This window comes from Passer montanus, unplaced genomic scaffold (assembly GCF_014805655.1).
Source record: "Passer montanus isolate IOZ18808 unplaced genomic scaffold, ASM1480565v1 scaffold43, whole genome shotgun sequence".
NCBI classification, from domain to species: Eukaryota; Metazoa; Chordata; class Aves; order Passeriformes; family Passeridae; genus Passer; species Passer montanus.
The window spans coordinates 3,653,424-3,673,673 of NW_024369151.1; the positions used below are offsets into that span (position 1 = coordinate 3,653,424).

The 20,250-nt window shown below is 51.3% G+C and overlaps 1 protein-coding gene across 3 annotated transcripts in view; it reads right to left on the minus strand.

Moving 5' to 3' along the window:
• ASTN2 (astrotactin 2) overlaps positions 1–20,250 on the minus strand; it is a 323,200-nt gene that overhangs the window by 240,667 nt on the left and 62,283 nt on the right. For all 3 annotated transcript variants that reach the window (XM_039720164.1, XM_039720165.1, XM_039720166.1), the window contains exon 3: positions 1,130–1,514. In XM_039720164.1, coding sequence (XP_039576098.1) covers positions 1,130–1,514 — 385 coding nt within the window. The remainder of the gene's footprint in view (positions 1–1,129; positions 1,515–20,250) is intronic.

Here is a 20,250-nt window from a genome sequence, read left to right on the forward strand (position 1 = left end):
TCATCCAAGAGGGAAAAGTGCCCATCTGGGAGGAAGCATACGGTGAACTGGCACAGTCTGGAAGGATCAGACTAGGCAAGGCAGAAACCTGCCTCGATCCAAGGCACAAAGCTTGATGGCATCACAAGCAGAGCTGGTCGGAGCATTTGGGAACATCTCTCCCAGCTCAGGTATCCCACAGGCAGCTTCCAGCTTGGGGCAGGGGGTTCAGTCTGTGTAAGTTCATTATTGCCAGTTCCTGAAGCCCTTGGATAGTTTAATATTCTGCTCTAGATCTTGTTTGATATTTTGTTTTGAAGAGCACTGAAATGCAGTTACTGCTGTCTTCCCCACTCACACAACTCTAAATAATTTATAGAAAAGCAAAACAAAGAAGAGAATATGAAAGAGGAAAGAAGGTAGCTCAGTTATGAGATATGAAGGCTTTCATTAGTTCATTCTCACTGAGCAGAAGGTTGAGGAAACATCTCTTAACCCCATGGGCTGGTAACAGCCAGACACACACCAAGAGATACCAACAGGGATGCCCAGAGCAGCACTCAAGGATGGCAGATTGATCCCTGGGCACCTTCAAATCTGTTTGAGCAATAATACCCATCACAATCATCACAGCCTTGTTTAAAAGGAGAAAGGATAGAGCATTTTAAGGGTGGAAGATTATCAACCTCAGCCACCACTTATGACCATCACAAGGGCAGGGAGCTGCTTTAGACACACCACATCACCTAGGCTATCCCTGGCTGCTCCATGGAGCCAAAGAGAGTCCCTGTCCCCATCCCTGCCACCATGACTGCTAAGTCTGTCGGGAAAGCCCACACAAGAAAGGAAAGATGGTTCAGCACCAAAATCCCTTCCCTGCACAGAGCAAGCCAGCACATCCCTTCCTCGCTCCTGCTGGAGTCACTCACAGCACTAATATGCTTTGCTTTTGTTTATTCAAATGCATTTTACTGTGCATTGCGGGTGAACAATATTAAATGGCTCATAATAACATTTCAATAAGCAGAGGTGGGTGTAGCAGCTTCTGACAGACAGATTTTAGAAATGCAAGCAATCAAGTACGCGTTAGCCGAAATACCCTGGGGAACGCGCTGCTCCCCAGCAGAGCAGAGACAGAAAATCCACAAACCTTTCTTCTCGTAGTCAGGCTTCTCCTCCCCGCCCCGGCCCAGGCTCTCCAGCGTCCTTGTCACCTGGCTGCCAAACTCATCCTCCCTGGTGCTGGGCTCTGCCCGCCGCGGCGTCTCCTCCTCCTCCTCGTCCTCGTAGTCGTCCAGGATGGGGGTCTCCCGGATGGGCACCCCGATGACGGAGTTGTGCGCCTGCAGGCGCGAGTTGCGGAAGCTCTCGCGGGCCTGGGGGCCCAGCAGCACCGAGGGGATGTAGTGGATCTCGTGGGTGGCCTCGGTGCTGGCGCTCTTCTGCGGGATGCGGCGGCGCTTGTGCCAGCGCCGCTGGGCGTACAGGGCCACCATGAACACCAGCAGCAGCAGGAGCAGCGCGATCAGCCCGCCCTGCAGAGAGAGCACAGGGCACTGTCAGCAGTGCGTGGGGCGGGGAGGGGTGATGGGGTGCTCCAGGGTCCATAGAATCACAGAGTGATGGGTGGATGAGATCCTAAAGCACATCTCATTCCACCCCCCTGCCATGGGCAGGGACACAGAATTCACAGAATCACTGGGTTGGAAGAGACCTTCAAGATCATCAACTCAACTAAACCCTGGCACCCAGTGCCACATCCAGGCTTTGTTAAACACACCCAGGGATGGTGACTCCACCACCTCCCCAGGAAGACCATTCCAGAACTTTATCACCCTTTCTGTGAAAACCTTTTCCTAGTATCCAACCTAAATCTCCCTTGGTGCAGCTTGAGGCTGTGTGCTCTGGTTCTGTCAGTGATGCCTGGAGAAAGAGCCCAGCCCCACCTGAGCACAGGCACCTTTCAGGGAGCTGTGCAGAGTGATGAGGGCACCCCTGAGTCTCCTTTTCTCCAGGCTGAGCACCCCTAGTTCCCTCAGTGGTTCCTCAGAGAGTTTGTGTTCCCAGCCCCTCTCCAGCCTCGCTGCCTCCTCTGGACATGCTCAAGCATCACCATGTCTTTCCCAAACTGAGGGGCCAGGACTGGACACCATCCACTGGGGCAAGGCTGCTTCACACCCCATCCAAACTCAAATACTTCCAGGGATGGTGCACCCACAACTTCCCTGGACAATCTGTTCCAGCGCTTCAGCACCCTCTGAGTAAACCCCCAGAGCACCCTTCCATCAACAGCCCCTGAACCACACACAGGTGGATTTGTGGAGCAGCCATCTCCCAGGTGTGAGGTCATGGGCAGGTAGATGAGGATGCCAGGGATGGTTTTCAGCTGGGAATAGCACAGTGACACCCCCAGCCCAACTCTGACCATTCTGCCAGGGAATTAGTTCTTTCCACCTCACTCCTTGGGACCCCCAGGACCCCTACATGGGGAGAAAGGGAATGGGGATGATCACAGTCCACCACTTAGAAGAAAAAAACTCATTAAAACAACCCAACTGTAATCCAGGAGCAATAAAACCTTAGCAGAGACACACATTTCCCAAAAATGATGGTGCAGCAAATGGCCCCTCACAGGTGATGCTCCCAAGGCATGGTTACCCCAGCTCCAACATTTCTGGTCTGATTTCCCTGTGGTTTCAAGATCAGCTGCAGAGCTGGGGCACAGCACAACATATTCCAGGCTCAGACATTCTCTACAAACCTCTTGTCTTTCTTCTCCTCCAATTTTTATTCAATACAACTCTCAACAACATGAACAATGAAAATAAAAGTCTTTAAAAAAAAAAAAAAAACTTCTAAATATCTACATGTACATGGAAGTAGCACATCCTCTCAAGGGAGCCTGGCTAGGGAGTACCAAAGGGAGCCATCTTTGCCTCTGGCTGCTCTGGAAGTTAAATTCATCCCTACACACACAAGAACTGTGCCTGTGCCAGCTCCCTGCCTGTTAATCTCTGCAGCATCAGAGCAATTTTATCCTGTGGCAGACAAGCAAGGCAGGGCATGTAAATCAGGAGCAGCACGAGCGACCAGGGCTTTGCAGCATGACAGGAACAGCCAGGGCAGGGCAGGCGTTCCTTGGGCACTGGGATGGCACGGCCAGAGCTGCACCGAGCTCTACAGCAGAGCAGAGGCGTGGAAATGTTCCCTCTGCATTCCATACAAAGCACCAGGCTGCACCTGGAGCACAGCTCTGACTCCTAAACAGGAGCAGCTGTGAGGAGGTGGCGGTGCAAAGTGCAGCTCACAGGATGAGATGCCTCAGGAGATGTTTCCGTGCACCACAGCCTGCCACAGGAGGGGCCCAGCCCAGCACGCCCCACATCAGGATCCCCACCTCTCCTGCAAAATTTTCCTAAGAGATGCAGGACTCGGGGGTTCAGGACACTGCTCAGCTTGAGCTCCCCAGTTTGCATGATGTGCACCATCAGGAAAGGAGTTTTGCTGTCCAGGAGGTGCTCTGGGATCCCTGCATGGCAGAGGGGCAGGGCCCGGTGGGTTGCCCAGGTTTATGCCCTGCAGTACCAGGGCACTTCAAGGACCAGAGGGATGAAGACCCAGCATGGCCTTCCATGCCCAGAAACAAGAACCAGCATGGGCACCTCAGCCTGGGAGAGCAGACATCAGCTTCCTTGGATTTGCACAGTGCCTGATGCATGGAGACCTCAGAGCATCACAGGAACTCCCTGGCCTGAGCCACCCACAGGCTGCAGCTGTGGCACTATCAGTCCTCACTTTTATCTGAGGGCCTGTTCTGCTGAAGATGAGCATCAAGTTGGCCAATTTGCTACATTGCTTTGGTACTCAAGCAAGGAAGGCATTCTCACCTGTGTTTGGTGAAAGCCAAAACAGGAAAAACTCTCATGCAGGCCTTGAACTACCATGGAAATTGCTCAAAATCACTCAAAAGTGAGAAATTTCCCTGGGAATTTCTGTAAAGGATGAAGGAGAGTCTGCTCATCCTGCCAGGGCCCTGGCTGGGTTGTAGTTGCTTGCACAAAAGGGGGTGTGTGCGTATTTAAGTATGTCAGAGGGATGGCATTTCCTCCTGGCATTTCCTCAGAAACCCAGTTTGCAGCAGAGAAACCATGGCACACCAGAAGGGAGGCCAGGCCAGGTGACAAGGACACAGCAGGGCCACAAACTTCAACAACAAACCCCACTGCAAAACCACGTCTGGCTCATGTGCCAGCATCTCTACAGCAAAGAGAGGCTTCTCGTGGTCCAGAAGGGCTTCAGAACAACACTCCTGGATGTGATTGCTGGGAAAAATCTTCTCCAAGGCCTTCACCACCAAACCCCTGAGCTGCCCACTCACTCACTCCTTTGTCCATTCTGCCACTGGAAAGTGCTGCAGGGCAGAGCACTCTGCCCCCATGGGCACACAGGCACTCACCCTCCATGGAAATGAAAAAACAGAGACATCCCAGATGCCCAGAAAAGGTCAGAGTGACAGAAAAAGCCTTGCAGGAGGAGCAGCTGTGCCAGCTGGAGCCAAGGAAGGGGTTCAGGCGCCCATGGCGGGCCTGGGGCTGTGGATCTTCCTGGCTGGGCTCACCTTATCTCTGCCCCTGGAAAATGTCCTGGAGAAAATAAAACTGTTGGCATGTAAAATAAAGATCTCTGATCTCTCTGCTTGGGAGAACCTGCAAGAAGGCATAAAGGCACAGAGGTTCCTGGTGTGCCATTCCCCCTCTGACTCAAGAGTGACAGGGCTGGCTCAAGGAAGCCCAGGGCTCCCAGCCCAGCTACAACTCCCACATCCTCTGAGGACGAGCCAGAGATCTCTGCTCTGCCAGTCACTGGGACAATGGCCCCTGGGAAGGGCTGGGGGTGCCCATGCCAGCCCCCTGGGTGAGCACCAGAGGCTCATCACAGGCAGCTCAATTCCAACATGCTCCTTTAGTCCCTGACCCTGTACTGGCAGCTGCTTGTTTAACAACACCACACACGCCTTGAGAGCTTCCTGGGAAAAAGAGGGGGGGGAAAAAGAGTAAAACTTAGGAGGCGTTCAAGCCAGCCTCATTTTAATCTATTTTTCGTGTTAAATTATCCAACTGAGGGAGCGGGAGAGAGAAAGGGGAAAGAAGGGATAATATGAGAAATGTTTTATTTGACAACGTGTCATTCGGAAACTGATTATTTCTGTCTCCGAGCTTTTTAATATTCCCAAACAATGGCCGAGCCGCGTGGGGATTTGGTATTCTAAGGCTGGATTTATAATACTCTGTTCTGCAGTGATAAGAACACGGGCCTTTAATCCTCTGAGCTGTGAACATGCATATTCTCCCACGTAATGTCCTTCCTGCCACGCTCCTGCTGCCCTGGGCCGGCCGAGCAGGGGCCACCAGCACCAGAGCGCTGCCAAGACCCACAGAGAGGAGAAGGAATGGGACAAGGAAGATGGGGGAGAAGAGGGATGGCGGGAACAACCCACGTGTGGAAAGAACTGCAGGGCTTGTGGCAGCAGAGCGAAGCTCAGCTGAAGCTGAAGAGCAGCAAGGCTGGGAGTTATTTGAAGCTCAGAAGGAAAATCAATGGGAGAGGCCACCCTGAGGCCCAAGAGAATGGACCTTCACATAAATAATGAAGGCTGCCACGATGTTGGATTGGAGGGCCATCACTCTGTGGGAGTCTCTGAGATGCTGAACAATTTCTGGGCAGCAAGAGGACACCTTGCTGCTTTAAACACAATGCCCACCTTGCCCTACCAAGCCAGTGAAAGACAAGGGAGTCCCACTGCTCCTCTGGAGTCCAGAGATGCTTCCTTGCAGCAGCCTCTGGCCTCTCCAGCTCTGCTCCGCACAGTGGTGTGGTGTGACCCCTTGCAGAATCCCCCATCCCTGCAGCCTTGCAGTCAACAGTGACAGCCCAGCTGTTCAGAAATCAAGCCCTGACAGACTTCCATCTGCCACCAAAAGGGCTGAAGGCACAGAAGAAAATCCTAGGCTGGAGGGGATGGTTTGGGCTGGGCAGACCTCTAATACCACAGCATCCCTCGTGTAGGTCAAAGCAAACCCAGTGCCAAACAGCACAGCACTCAAGTCTGTGCTGACCTGGGCCCCTTCCTCCCCACACCAGCACAAGTACAAGTTTTTGTCCCTCTTTATTTCCTAACTTGAAGGCATTTATTGTCCAACATTGTGCTGGCAAGCAGCCCCATGGCTACTGAGCTGCTGCTGGATGAAGCAGGGCTCCCACAGCCCCAGGCATGGCTGCAAGGACAGTCCCCAGGACAGCTCAAGGATGCCCCATGGGCTGAACGAGCCCCCAGAGTTGGAGCATCACAGCCTCTGCATCAGCCCAGCAGCTGAATTAAGGGGAGCATTCAGGTACCAGCAATAACCACACAACCTTCGGGGCTCTTCACACTGTGTACTTTTCCTTTATTTCCTTTTTGGCTGTAAAGGTAATTAAACACTAGGACAATTTACCAAGGGGTGTAGTGGATTATCCATCACTGTCAATTTTAATTTTTTATTTTTTTTTTTTCAATCAAGCCTGGATGCTTTTTGAAAAGTCATACTTTATTTCAAATGAGAAAAAGAGGCTTCAGGGCATTCTTGCACCCTGTGCAGCTCTGAGGGAACAGCAGATGATCTCATAGTCCTTTCTTGAATTCCCCTCACCCAACAGATGATTTCACAGTCCTTTCTTCAATTCCCCTCACCCCAGTTTTGGCTTTCCCACAATTCAGCTCCACAGCATCTTCTCTGTCATCTGGGGCACTTCATCCCCTTCCAGGCAACCCAGACACACAAAGCACCACCAGACCCTGGATGCAAAGAGAGGTCAAGCAGAGCCCACCCCCATCCACAAATCACAGCCACCCCCTGCCAGCCCAGACCCCCACAAGCTGCAATGCCAGAGATGAGTGAGCACCAGGCAGGGAAACTGAGGCACAGAATGGGGGACATACAGCAAGCCAGCATGAAGGCTAGAGAGAAAGAGACAAACACCAGGGTTAAAATATATACATATATGTACACCAGGGTTACAAATATATACATATATGTACTCCAAACAGATCTAGATCCAGTCCTGACTCCAGACCAGTTAACCCCACCTCTGTCTCTAAGAGACAAAAATGATACACATGGCAAATCTCCTAAAATCCAACATTTTCTCCCTGTACATTTCAAATCCCCACTGAAGCACAGCTTCACCAAGGTGCCTAACCACACACTCAACTTTAAAAATGTGTTTAATTCCCATTACAGTCCACGAGCCTAGAGCACACGCCTCAGCGCTTTGCTGAGCAGGGACAGCTCCTTGAATTGCAGCCCAAGGAGAACTGTATTACATCTCTTTTTTCCCTTCTTTCCACAGCTCACCACCTCACTGAGCCGCAGATACGACTGGGGCACTGCCTTCTGGGGGTGTTGTTATCACAGCTGTGTCACCTGAGCCTGCCCAGAGGTGACAGCACCCCTGAACCACCCTCTCTGAATGGGTGCAAGGAGCACAGGATGCAGCCCAGGGCTTTAAGAGGAAGGTTCCCACAGGAGGGCTCATCCAGACCCTGCAGATCCTCCTACCGTGCTGTACATCCACACACAGGGCATAAATTTCATAGTATATACAGTCCTGTAAACTACAACACACACACAAGCAATGAGAGTTACAGTTGCTGTGGGAACCGTAACTTTAAAATCTCTGACTCTTCCATGAGAAAAAAAAAGAACAAGTCAGACAAGTCACATTTTCATATAATTTTTTTTTTTTAAGCCACATTCAGTTTTGTTTTGCTGTTTCATCCAAGAAAGGAAACAAAAGAAGGAGTGAACCTGCCAATCAGCCTTTCTGTGCTGCTCAGACATGCAATGTGATGTTCCAGTAAATGTTTATTTGAAAGGTCTCCCAGGCATCGGCTGTGTGCAAGCACCAAAACACACAACCCTCAATCACAGCCAACGTGCCTGCGTGTCCCGAACTGCACATCTCGCTAGGATAACAATTCAAAATGACTCCTAATCCATTTTTATTATGTAAAAAAAGGCATTTATTTGCAGCGAGCTGAAAGAGGAGGGCTGGAGGTGATTTTATTAAGTACCTGATTGCTGGCTCTTTTTAAAGCCGGGCGCAGATTGCATAAATTGTGATTTTAATGCACGCTAAACGGTTCACCTAAATGGGCTGACCTCCTAACCCAGAGCTTGCCCTCAGAGAGGGAAGATTTTAAAATTCATAAGGTCTCCTGCGCTTGCGCTCATGTTTTCCTAATGTGGGCAGCCTGGGAGCACAAAGCTGAGACAGAAACAAAAGCTTTTCCTTCCCCCTGAGGAGTTTGAGTTACAGAGCCCCAGTCCTGCTCCACGCTCAGCCAACAAGAGACCCCTGCACGTGTTCAGCCCACTCAGCTCATTTCCACCCCATCCTGGTGTCATTCCTATTCCAAAGAGGAGGGAAAATTCACTTGAATTAAGGAAAAGCAGCCTGGATTTTAAATGAAAGAGGCCACCTCATCCACAGTAAGTGTCTCCCAGTGCAGGTGAGGATTCACCAGCCAGGACAACATGCTGCAGGCTGAGAGTGCCCAGGGCTGTGGGCACAACACAAAAAGCACCTCCCAGTGAAACACGGGGCAAAAGGAAAGTCCCTCAGGGCCACCCCTGACACAGTGTCCCTCCCTGCACCATCCCCAGCACAGAGCCCAAACCCTGACTGTCCCCAGGAACCCAGCTCAGGTGAGGAGCATCCCCATGCCACAGCCACAGCCCACCAAAGGCACTCCTGCCAGGGAAAGGGTGAGTGGGAACCCACCCAAACTGACTGTGTGTCACCCTAACACCTCCCCAGCTGAGAGTGAAAAGCAGTGAACCCCTCCAAGGTGCAGTTTAAGCCTGGTTTCACTGAATCCACCAGTAACATCTCCAGGGATGGAAGGCACTTGCCATGGGACCTCCCAGAGTCAGTCACTGCAGGATCCCTGACCTCCCAACCCTTTCCAAACAAAGGTTTAGCAAATGCTAAAAGAAAGGTTTCAAATTAGGAGGATTATTACAATATCTGCCAGCACAGCATTTGCTAGCAAGTAATGAAATATAATTAAAAGTAAAGAACACTTGTCAGATAAATGACAAACACGTACTGCTGTTGCAAAAGTACCTTTGCTTGTTTTTTTTAATAACTGTGTTTATCCGCTTCCTCACTAATTTGCAAAAAATGCAGTTAATTCTCAGTGGATCTCACAACCATTAGTGCGAATTAATGCTGTTCCCACTGTATATTCTGCATATATTAGAAAAAAGATTAATCTAATAAGAGATGCACATCTCCGGGTGAGGGAACACGAACACGATTCGCATTGTGCCTGCAGCTCCCGAGCTCCTGAGAGGGGCACGGTACAACACCCGTTCTGCTCAATTAACCAGCCTCTTCTGGGGCTGCCAGACTTTGGCCACTTGTCCAGAAAATGTGGCAGAGGTGCAGAAATTCACCACAAGTACGGGGACTTCTTAGGGAGCCAAACCCCTCCAAACACCATTGATGGACCAGGTCTCTGCACTGTTGTGCTGCTGCTCTACCCACAGTAAAGATGGGAGAGAGTGGAAAAGGGGTTTAGCATTCATTTATGGACTTCTCAAGTAGTTTTTAAAGATGATAGAAAGATGCTATTGTATACGCAGACATGAAGGAAAAGAGCGTGTTTTGTTGGCTGTAGAGTTGGGGTTGTTTTTTTGGGTTTTTTTTTGGGAACAATCCAGGCTATTGCGTAAAAAAAACCAAAAACCTCCCAACAGAAATAACAACCCACAAAAAACAAACCCTGCCTTGCCATATTTAAAGTGCAAACATTTCAGCATAATGAACATCCACAGCTGAATGAACACAAAACATAGCTTTCCAGAAGGAGAGGGTGGGTATTCAAACACATTATCAGGGATAAAGCCTCCGTGCACGTGCCCATGTGGCATTTGGCATCTGAAAGTACCTTGGAATTCTGGCATCATAAGTCACACTGCAGGAGTCACACACCACAGCCCCTCCACTGGTACCTGGGGCATCACACACCAAAGGGAAAAAACAAAACAAACCTTATTTTTATAAATTTTAGTTTATTATTTGATAAGAAATTTGAAAACTGTGCTGCCCCCCCAAGTAGAACAGAGCAGGGAGATCTAAGACTTTGATTTACAGAGAAGATTCCAGACCTCAGGAACCCTACAAGCCTTCTCTCCCAAAACACCACAGCTATTCCCAGCAGGCTCTTAAAAGCCCAGTTAAATACAGCACTTAACCATACACTTAACTCCCATTAACTTCACTGGAACCTTGCACACAGATAAAATTTATGCCATGTTTCAGGGCTTTTTCATCTCCCAGGGCTTTTTCATCTCCCTGACAAGAACTGAGAGTTCCCTCATCCAGCTCTCCATGTGATACTTCCAAACCACCTCGGGGCTCAGCACAATGGAAAAACAAACTCCTGGGGATGGGTTTTCCTGCTCTACAGCTCCCACACTCATTGCTCACATGAGTTCACAGAAACCTTTTTGTTCTTCAGCACATCTTGATGAAACTGCTCCTTTTTCACCCAACCCTCTTGCTGTATCAAGTGGGAATATGGAAGTTGGGGAATGCACCAGATTTGTTTTTCTCCTGTTATTTGAAGGGTGTGAGAGCAGCAAACTCTTTCCTGGGAGAAGGTGGGGCAAGGCACCTTGCCACTGGGCTGTGAAGGGAAAAGCTGGATTTGAACCTCCCAAAGGGCCCTTTGAACTCCCAACTCTGAAGAGGTCTGCACATCCTGGGGACAGTCCCCATCCCCAGCCTCCTGAAATTCAAGTCCTTTTACTTCCTTTTCTTTTTTTTTTTTTTTTTTTTTTTTTTTTTTTTTTTTTCTTTTTTATTCTGAGAACATAACAGAAGGAAAGCAGAGGTGACAGCATGGCAGTGATGCCACCTGGGTGCCACCAAGACGACCTGCCAAGCTCCCTGGTATGCTACAAGGGGCTGAGACAACCTGAGATTCTCACTCTCCTTCCCAGCTGGGAGCAGAGGGTTTGGAGTGGGATGCATGGATAGAGAAACAAGAGCTCCTTCCCAGATGGAATGAGGATTGCAGGGCATGGCTGTTACAGCTGCTTCACCCAGCTCAGCTGCACCACACCATGAGGGTCGTGGTGCAAAGGCTGCAGCCCCCCTCCCCAGGCAGCAGCAGCTGAGAAAGTGCCTGGTTGGAAGCGGGAAAGGATTCATTTCAATTAAACGTGCCTGGTGCTCCAATCGAAACCAATTAATTCTCCCCATCTGAAAGCTGATTAGCTGGGCTATCTGGGTAAATGGATAATAACAGGCTAATAACCCCCTCCCCGTGCACACACCGGGGCTGCCGTCAGGTTTTTGACACCATGTCTGCAGCCTAATTGCAGCATCTGTGAATAACTGTGGAGCAGATCCCAGCTCCATCCCTGGCAGCAGGCAGGGACCAGGTGAGGATGGACACTCCAGAGACAGTCTGAGACCCCATTACTGCTGCCAGGCTTCCAAGAGAGCTCTGGACAAGGAAAGCTGCTCCTCCAACCCCAAAATCTCCCTCATCCCCCTGGAAGCTCTCCTGGGCACTGGGATGGCAGTTCCCAGCTCTCCAGCCCCATCCCTTCCCCTGGCTGTTATTAGCAAGTGTTTAACTCTACTGCCCACCTGCCCTCCTGATCCTTCTCCCTCTGGAACGTTCTCCCACCCAGCACAGCCTGGGGCAGACACAGCAAGGTGCTGAGATCGATGGGCAGAGCTCTGTGCCTCACCCCAAACCAGCCCAGCACCCCCACCGAAGCATCCTCCACTAACCCAGGCTCCTGAAGCTGCTCTGAGGCTCAGCCCCTGATGTCCTCAGGGAGTTCAGGGAGCTGAACCCAGCCATGGGGATGGCAGCCAGCAGGAGAGAGCAAGGGAAGGCACAAAGCCATCCCACCCTTCTGTGACCCTCATTCCCTCCAGTCCCCAGGTCACCACTAATGCCACCTCAGCCCTGGTGGCACAGCCTGACTCTCCAGGTCCCAGAAAAAGGGCAACAACTGGGGAGCTATTGGCTGGAATTCTCCATCTCTGCTCCCTATTTTTTTTCTTTCCTCATAATTGGGAAGTGCTGACTAACTAAAACCCACTTTTCCAAAGATGTATTTTTGGTTAAGGGCAAATGCTGAGCCAAATTGTGAACGGAGAAAAACAAAGACTCAATCCTGCTGCCATTTTCTAATCAAATTTCCTTTTACTAATTTGACAGGCCTGTTTTGAAAATTTAAATGCAAAGCTAAAATGAAATTAGATTCCACAGCTAAATAGGAATGGAGACAAAATGTTTCAAATGGTGCTAATAAAGTCATTCTGCCCACACCTTTGGGCTCACAAAGCTCCTCTCCACTCCTTTGTTGAGTACTCCACTCAGTTTGTTGAGTACTGAGCTTTAGTTTGTTCACTCCCCCCACCATGCACAGGCATCCCCCAGCAATTTGTTTTTAGATTTCCCTCTTTCCTTCCTGTAGGAGGCAGGAAAACAACTTCCACCCAGCTCCAGCCCCTCGATGTGGTGCCTATCCTTCAGCTGGCCTGAGGTCACATCTAATCTAAATTAAACCCAGTTTATTCAATGCTCCCATCTTCAGAAGAGCCCTGCAAAAGAAACATCTTGGCCTGAGGGGAAAAAATGATTGGGAGATGAAGATCCAGCCTTGTGTGTTCCCAGAGAGGCTCACCTGGGTGGCAAGGAGAGGAGGGAGCTCGGGCTGGAGATAAGCACCCTTGAGAGGCAGCTCTGTCCTGCACAAGCTCCTCCACCTTTCAACCCCTCCTCTTGCTCCAAACAAAAAGCCTCTTACTCCCCAGGGACTCAGCTGTTGTCCTCAACATCTGACCTTCTTTCAGGCTTTCATCACTCAAGAGTAATTTCCCACAGAACAAAGGAAGCCAAAAAAAGAATGGAGTCTCTACTTTGTGCTACAGAGTGCTGGAAACTTGGTGGTTCAGCCTTTCTGCTCCATGGCTGTGATCCTTGGAAAAGCCCTTGGAAAAGCTCCCTCAGGGAGCAGCCCCACCTGTGTTTCAAGGCCGTGGGACTAGAATAAATCCATAAACCCAAGGACAAATGCAGTAGAGTGTGCTGGCAAGCACAGAAGGGCAGCACAGTTACTGATCTAAGACCAGGTGCCCTCACGCAAGCTGGACAAGAGTGTGGATTTTAAAACCAGAGGCTAAATGTGCCTTGCACAGACCAAAGAGGAGCTCCAGGGAATGAAATCCCAGAACTCAGAGCCTCAGCGATCCAGATGTCCTGTTCCTGCCTCAGGCACCAAATGTCCCTGTCCCTGTAGGGACGAGCTGCTGGACCTGTCATCACAGAGCAGGGTCACAACCCAATCTTCAGAGGGCAGCTTGAAAAGAAAAACTGATGTGCTTAGACCCCTCCTCTTCAAAAGCAGCAGCTCTGGTCACCCTCCACCCCTGGGGGGATGCCAGCCTGCATCCCTGCATGCTGCCAGGAGCCAGAGAAATCCTCATTTACAGGAAAAGGGTTTCCATCCATCACTTCAAACCTCCTGCTCATTTAAATCTGTCCAAACGGTGCAAAAGTTATCCGAAATCCTCAGCAGAGCTGGGCTGGAGGCAGAGCTCTGGTGGGGCTGCTCGGCCCTGATCCGTGTCAGACCGGGCAGGCTGAAACATCGCCCACAGGGACCGGGAATTCTTGCAGAGCAGGACAGAGAAACATCCATCAGCAGCGACAAAGGGCTATTGATCCTGCCCGAGGGCACAGAGCTGGATTCAATGACCGCTCCAAATCCCTTCCGCTCCACAGATCCTACGGAAAAGCAAATCTTCATCCTGCAAAACCCTTGAGAATGAAGTGCTCTTTGAGTGTCCCCACGGATGGCAGTGCCATCGACAGCACAGGGCTGGCACTGCGGAAGGGCTGGGGCACTGGAGAAGCAACTCCCCCATTTATAACAAACAAGCCAAAACCAAACAACCAAAAAATGGCAGAACAAAAAGCAAAGAAACAAAAGAGTGTCCTCATGGATGGCAGTGCCATCGACAGGACAGGGCACTGCCATCCTGGCACTGTCAAAGAGTTGGGGCACTGAAGACACAACTCCACTTATAACAAAGAAACAAGCCAAAACCAGTCAAAAATGGCAGAACAAAAACCAAAGAAACAAAACCCAAAGAAACAAAACCCTGCAGTCACACTTTCCACAGCCAAAGCACTGCAGCATTAACCTGAAAAACTTGTTTAAGAGAACAACAAGAAGTTATCAAATGCACTCGTGCAGCCTGGGGCGTGCAGGTGAACCTTCCATCCACACCCACATCCCTGTCTCGGCCACCTCCCAGCCCCAGGGACCCAGGGCAGCATTCCTGAGCACAGTGAGAGACACTCAGAGGTGCAAGGAGAGCCAGGGTCATTGGCTCATCCACTCAATGTCCCAGTTTTCAATATTTGCACTGTCAGGATGTTTTCCAAACACAGATAATCGTTTAAACCCAAAACTTCTTAGGAGAAAAAAAACGCATGATTTGCAATTATCCCATTAATTAGGAAAGGAAGAAAGAAGTCCAGAATTTGTCTGCATAAACCAGAAAGGAGCGATGAAGTAGCTACACATGAATGTAGTTAAACTGAAAATTAAAGTCATGGTTCTTATTTCTGTGCATAGCACCCTTCAGATCCCAGTTTGGTAAAAAAAATATATATATACATACAGCTGTATGGAGTTTCTATTTCATGGATATACATGGGCACATGTGAACAGAGACATGGAATATCAAGCAGGGCTCTGGTCTCAGTCAGCTGCTGAAGGGTCCTGGTGGGAGCAGGGGACTGAGGGGACCCCAAAGCTGAGACAAGGGAACAGGGGAACAGGCATGTGGGAGCACACATCAGCTGTGCCGCAGAGCAGGCAGGGAAGCACATGGCCTGCACACAGGGCGCTGGAAGAGGATGACCTCACCCTCCTCAGCAGATTTTAGGGCTGGTGCATCATTAGCAGGTCTCCAGCTGCCCTCCCTCCAGGGGACCAGAGGATCAAGAGTGTTTTTCTCTGCTGTTATACAAGACACGAGCTTGTGCACATGCTCTGATGTGCTACAGCTTCAAGGCTACTGAGTCAGCCTTCCAGGGCTTGTCTGAGCTCCCAGAGCCCTTCTCCAGGACAGCCACACTGCTGTCACCTCACTCAGGGACAGGCCTTTTTGTGGGCAAGAGACCTCTTGAGTCATGCAGCAACTGGCAAGACAACCCACCTTTCAAACTGGGACATCTCTCAGAGAAGGTCAAGCTGTTCCCAAAACCAGGAGGGGTTTCACACTCAGCCCTCCAGCTTCTCCATATATTGAACCATCCTCATGCTCTACTCTTCTCCTGCACCCAGCCCCATTTTCCTCTCGCATTTAGACAAAGCCTGAAATCCCTTCTTGTTTCCCTTCAGTATCACCATCATCTGTGAGGGGGATCACAAGACCCCCTTCACCTCCCTTCTCTGCAGAAACCTCCCTTGCCTTCCCCTCTCCCTTTTCTGCTCCTCATCCCTCCCCACGCCAAACAAGGACGTTCCACAACCTTGCCAAGCGCTTTGGGAAGAGCCTGAAGGACGCAAGAACAGTTCCTGAAGAGCAGCTTAGTACTGGCTACTGCATCAGCTGCTCTCCCGACCAACATCCCACTGCTGCTGCCTGTCATCTACAGGATGGGGGAAGCCAACAACCAGACAATGAAGACAGGAGGAGAAATATCTTCCTGTCTCCAGCTTCCCAGGCCCAGGAACCAACAGAATTTGAGGACAGACACAACTCCAGCCCTGCACAATTATTTCACAAAAGGGGGAGCAGGGGATGAGCAGAAGCACCCCAATAACACAAGAGCTCTCCCAGCTTTTTGAAGACATATGGCTCCTCTCCATACTTCAAGCAGTGAGTCCTCCACGCTTCCAAATTACAGCTGCCTAAGCTGTTTCTGCAGATATTTCCTCTTTCTATGCAATCATTTGGCTAATAAGATGAGCAGGTTGGGCTCATTTATTTTGGACACTGTTCGTGGGTCATTAGCAGAAAGGCTAATCATTGCATTGGCAGAAAATATCACTTCTGCTTCAGAGCTGGCTGCACAGCACGGGGAGGGGGAGAGCGCAGGAGCCTGACAGAGCCTTTAAAAAAAAATAATAATACAAAACCCAAGTTGCACTGCTGTAGAAGTGGAATTTTCCTCTGCTGTTTCCCAAGGTGCCTGCTGTTTGGATGAAGGGACAGACTCCAGTGCCCCAGGCAGCTCTGTGCTCCCTCTCCCACGCACGTGCGGCCTCCAAGGGCCGCAGGAGGAGGAGAAGGAGGAGAAGGAGCAATGCTGGCGGCACAGCCCGGCCTCCCTGAGCCACAGCAGCACAGCAACACATCCTGGAGATGCTCAGCCCTCCCCCAGTGCAAATCCAGTCGGGATGCCAAGAGCCCCAGGACATGAGAGCATTTTCTGGGATGGTTTGGGGTTAGCAGAGCAGATCAGTTGTGATGCCTGTGCTCTGCTTGAAGCACCTGAGCACTAAAATCCACCTACAGACATTTAAAGAACAATCTGCATTCAGTGTGAAGGCTGGAGTGCCAGGGGGGATGCAGAACCTCAGGGCATTTGCAGAGCTGAAGCCTGAATTTCCAGGACACACAGCAAAGCTGAGCCCTTCCCGCTTCTCTCTTGAGAGGTGACAACAGAAGCAAAGACAAACTTCTGAGACACAGCCTTGCCAAAACAGCAGCACTGAGAGCAAATGCTGCTCCCCAGGCTCAGCTGCTCCACAGCCAGCTCTCTCCAAAGGCCCTGGAGGAGCTCTGCCCTGCGGGTATCATGCCAGGCAGAGCACAGGGACACAGAGCTGCTCCTGCTCCGCCTCACGGCAGCTGCTGCCATCACCCACTGACCTGGCAAGGGCAGAAATGGGGTGTTTGAGGGGACAGCTGGCCAGGGCACAGGTTGTCCCCTTCCCCAGCAGACACACAGCCAGCACGCCTCCCGCTCGCCTCCCCCAGCTTCTGCTGCCCCAGATGTCCCTGCCGTGTGTTCTGCCACGGTGCCATGATCTTGGCTGCTCTCAGCAGCATCCTTGGGGCAGGATGGGGCTCCCACCTCCCCTGGGAAGCTTTCAGCAGATGTCCCTCAGCTCTGTGCCCTCCTGCCCTTCAGCACCACAGCCAGGAGCCCCAACACATTTCCCAAGGGGTTATACCAGGAGGGAGCTGGGCAGGGGGCCGGGAGCAGTGTGGGGAGGAGTGTGGGGTCCCTGGAGTGCTCCAGCTTGCCTTGAGCCACCCATGCTGAGGCTCTTCCTGCTATCCCATGGGAGCATCATGCTGTTTCCCAAGGCCAAGCCTCTCCAGCCCCACAGCAGAGCTGGCTGCTCCTGGGGAGCCCCAGCACAGAGGGGGAGCCAGGGCTGGCTCTGAGGGGCTCTCCAGCCAGAAAAAGGGGAGAAGATGATTTGGGAGCTAATTTAGAGCTTGCATTTCCTAATTCTTTTCAGACACCAAGGCTATTGGCAGGCAGTGTTACAGCCCCTGCCAGCCTCAGCGGCTCTACAATGTCCTTCCCTTGGCAAGGGCAGCAGTGGGGAAAAAATAACACACAAAAAACAAGGGACATGTGATGGAGAGCTTGGCTGAAGGTTCCCTCCCCCCATTGATCTGTGTGCCAAGGAGGAAGATCATAGGGGGAAAAAAATTTTCTTAAATGAAAGCAAAAAGACCCCATACCACTTGTTTTGCTACGTCCAGGCTGTGGGGATGGAGCTGTGGCTGGGGGTGAGCAGATATAACCTAAAGCCATTGCTTTGTTCAGGCCAGGACGAAGCCATCACCCTCCCAGCCAGCACAGGGAAAGCAAGGCAGGAAGGAGCACTTGGACACAGGCTCCCTGCACCCCACACTGCTGTATGGAGTCCCAAAAGCAGGACCTGCCACTCAACACCAGCAATTCCACAGAGATAAATGATAAATGCTGCTGTGTGCACACTTGTGCTAACAGGATTGAGTGCATGAGGGGTTTTGCCTCAAAAATGTCATGGCCCAAAAAGGCAGAGTGGGCAAAGCCTCTCTCCTGCCCAGCACATGCAGACCCCATGGAGGTGGCTGAGGATGCTGTGCAGGAAGGAGCTCACCATCACCCAGAAAACACCAAGGGTGAAAAACCTGCTGCTGGAGAATGGCAGCAGCTCAGGGAATGACAGGATGAGTCCAATATTTCATTAACTGTGTTTTTCAAAGAAGGGAAGGAAAGAGATGGCTCAGAAGAGCATGGGGACAACCCCAGCCATCCAACCCAGGAACAACCGATGGCAGCACTCACCAGACCCTCCCTGCCAGGTGACAGCTGAGCCAGGGGGATTCTCCTGAGGAGGGGTGTCCAGCCCCCACCAGCCACTGCAGCAGAGCAGGTGATGGGAAACCACTCCAGCACGGAAAGGAGGGAGCCTGGATGGCAGCAGAGACACAAACACCAGCAAAGGCATGGTCAGGTGAAATGTGACCGTTTTGGCAGAAGCACACAGCACATGACTGTCATTGACCTGCTCATTTTGCATCATATCAGCAAGCTGGGCACCAGCTTCCTCTGCTGGCTCAGCTCACCCTGCAGTCACCTCCAGGCAGCCCTGGGAGCACAGCCTGCTCACCTGCACCCACCAGGTCCCAGCTCCAGGGTGGGGGACACAGGGATAGAGGCAGCCAAATCGAAGGCAGTCAGGATCCTAAGGCAGGAGCAGCTTGGTTGAAAAATCTCTTTTTGTGTCGCTAAACCCTCCCTGCAGAGCACACCGAGGCTGACGAGATGCTCACGTGAACCCCCTGTCCCTGCCATGAGGGGACAGCACAAACACAAGCCATTGAACAGCCTTGCTTATCCCTCCCTTCCCAGCACACAGGGCAGAGGGGTGGGAAGAACCAGGTCACTTCCCTTCCTGGTTTGACAAGGCTATTCCCCAGCTCCCAGGGCTCAGCAGCAGCCACTGGAACACCTCGGACTCCTCCTCCTCCCCTCGGCCCCCAGACGGCCAGAGGAGGAGCTGGGCTCTGTGGCAAAGGCAGTTCAAGTACAGAGAGAAGAAAAGGAGAATCACAGCATTCATCCCAGCACAAGCCACCAGTGTCCCAGGTGGGTCTGGGAAAGGGTGGCTCTAAACCAGTCCCAAGGATGCCTCAAGGCAAGGTCAATGCCTATAACCCTGAGCCTGAGATTGGAGATTGGTACAATGAGGAAAACCACAGTCAGGGCAGCAGGAAAGCTCAGACTTGCCCGAGGAATGGCTGGTGAGGAGCTGCTGCCCAGCTCCAGCTCTGGGAGGGGAAATGGAGGTGCCTGACACTGCTCAAGCATCAGTGCTTTTGCTGCCATGCACCTGCAGGGTCCCTCACCTTCCATCTGAATAAAAAGTGAGTGGTCTCCTCTCTCCTGAGGAGCTAAAAATGAGCCAGCTAGAAAGGAAAGCCACCAGTTTTCCTGCTGGATAAAGGGAAACACAATGAAAAAAATATCCAAGCCCTGAAATCCATGTGCACCCCGGCAGGGCTGGGGCTGATGTTCCCACTCACTCCCCCTCCAGCCACTGCCATAAATCCAGCCCCAGAAGCAGGCACCTGAGGCAAAGCCGAGCCAGTCAACCAGCTCCCTTCACAAACAGTTATTTTCCTGCAGTTTTATATAATTGGATTTTAACAATAAGCATGATTTCATTTTTTTCTCTCTCCCCTTTTCCTTCACTGCACATCGTGAGACTTCACAACGAGGCTCCTGCTTGGAGCTGGCAGAGACCTTTCCAAAGCTGAAACAGAGCTCGTTCCCCCTCACCCGTGGGGATGGAGCAGGGAGGGAGGAGGTGGAGTGGGAGCAGCGACAGGTAAAAATAACCATACTTGGCCTGATGTTGCTCCCAATTACGCCAGTGGGAATTTTGCCCAACTTCTGAAGCAGCAAGACCCAGGCACACAGAGAAAGTGCTCTGCTGTATGAGCAGCCTAAGGATGGCCAGAGAAAATCATGGATATGTGAGTTTCTTCCCCCTATTTCCTGCTGGTGGGAGTCTGAGCATCCCTGCCCCAGGGCCAGGCACTGCAGAGGCTGCAGGCACTCCGAGGGTGATGATCAGACCCACAGCATCACATCTCCCCTGCTCCAGGCACAGTTACTCCACACAGAGACTGGGAAGGTTTTTTGTTTTGTTGTTTTTTTCTTCCCAG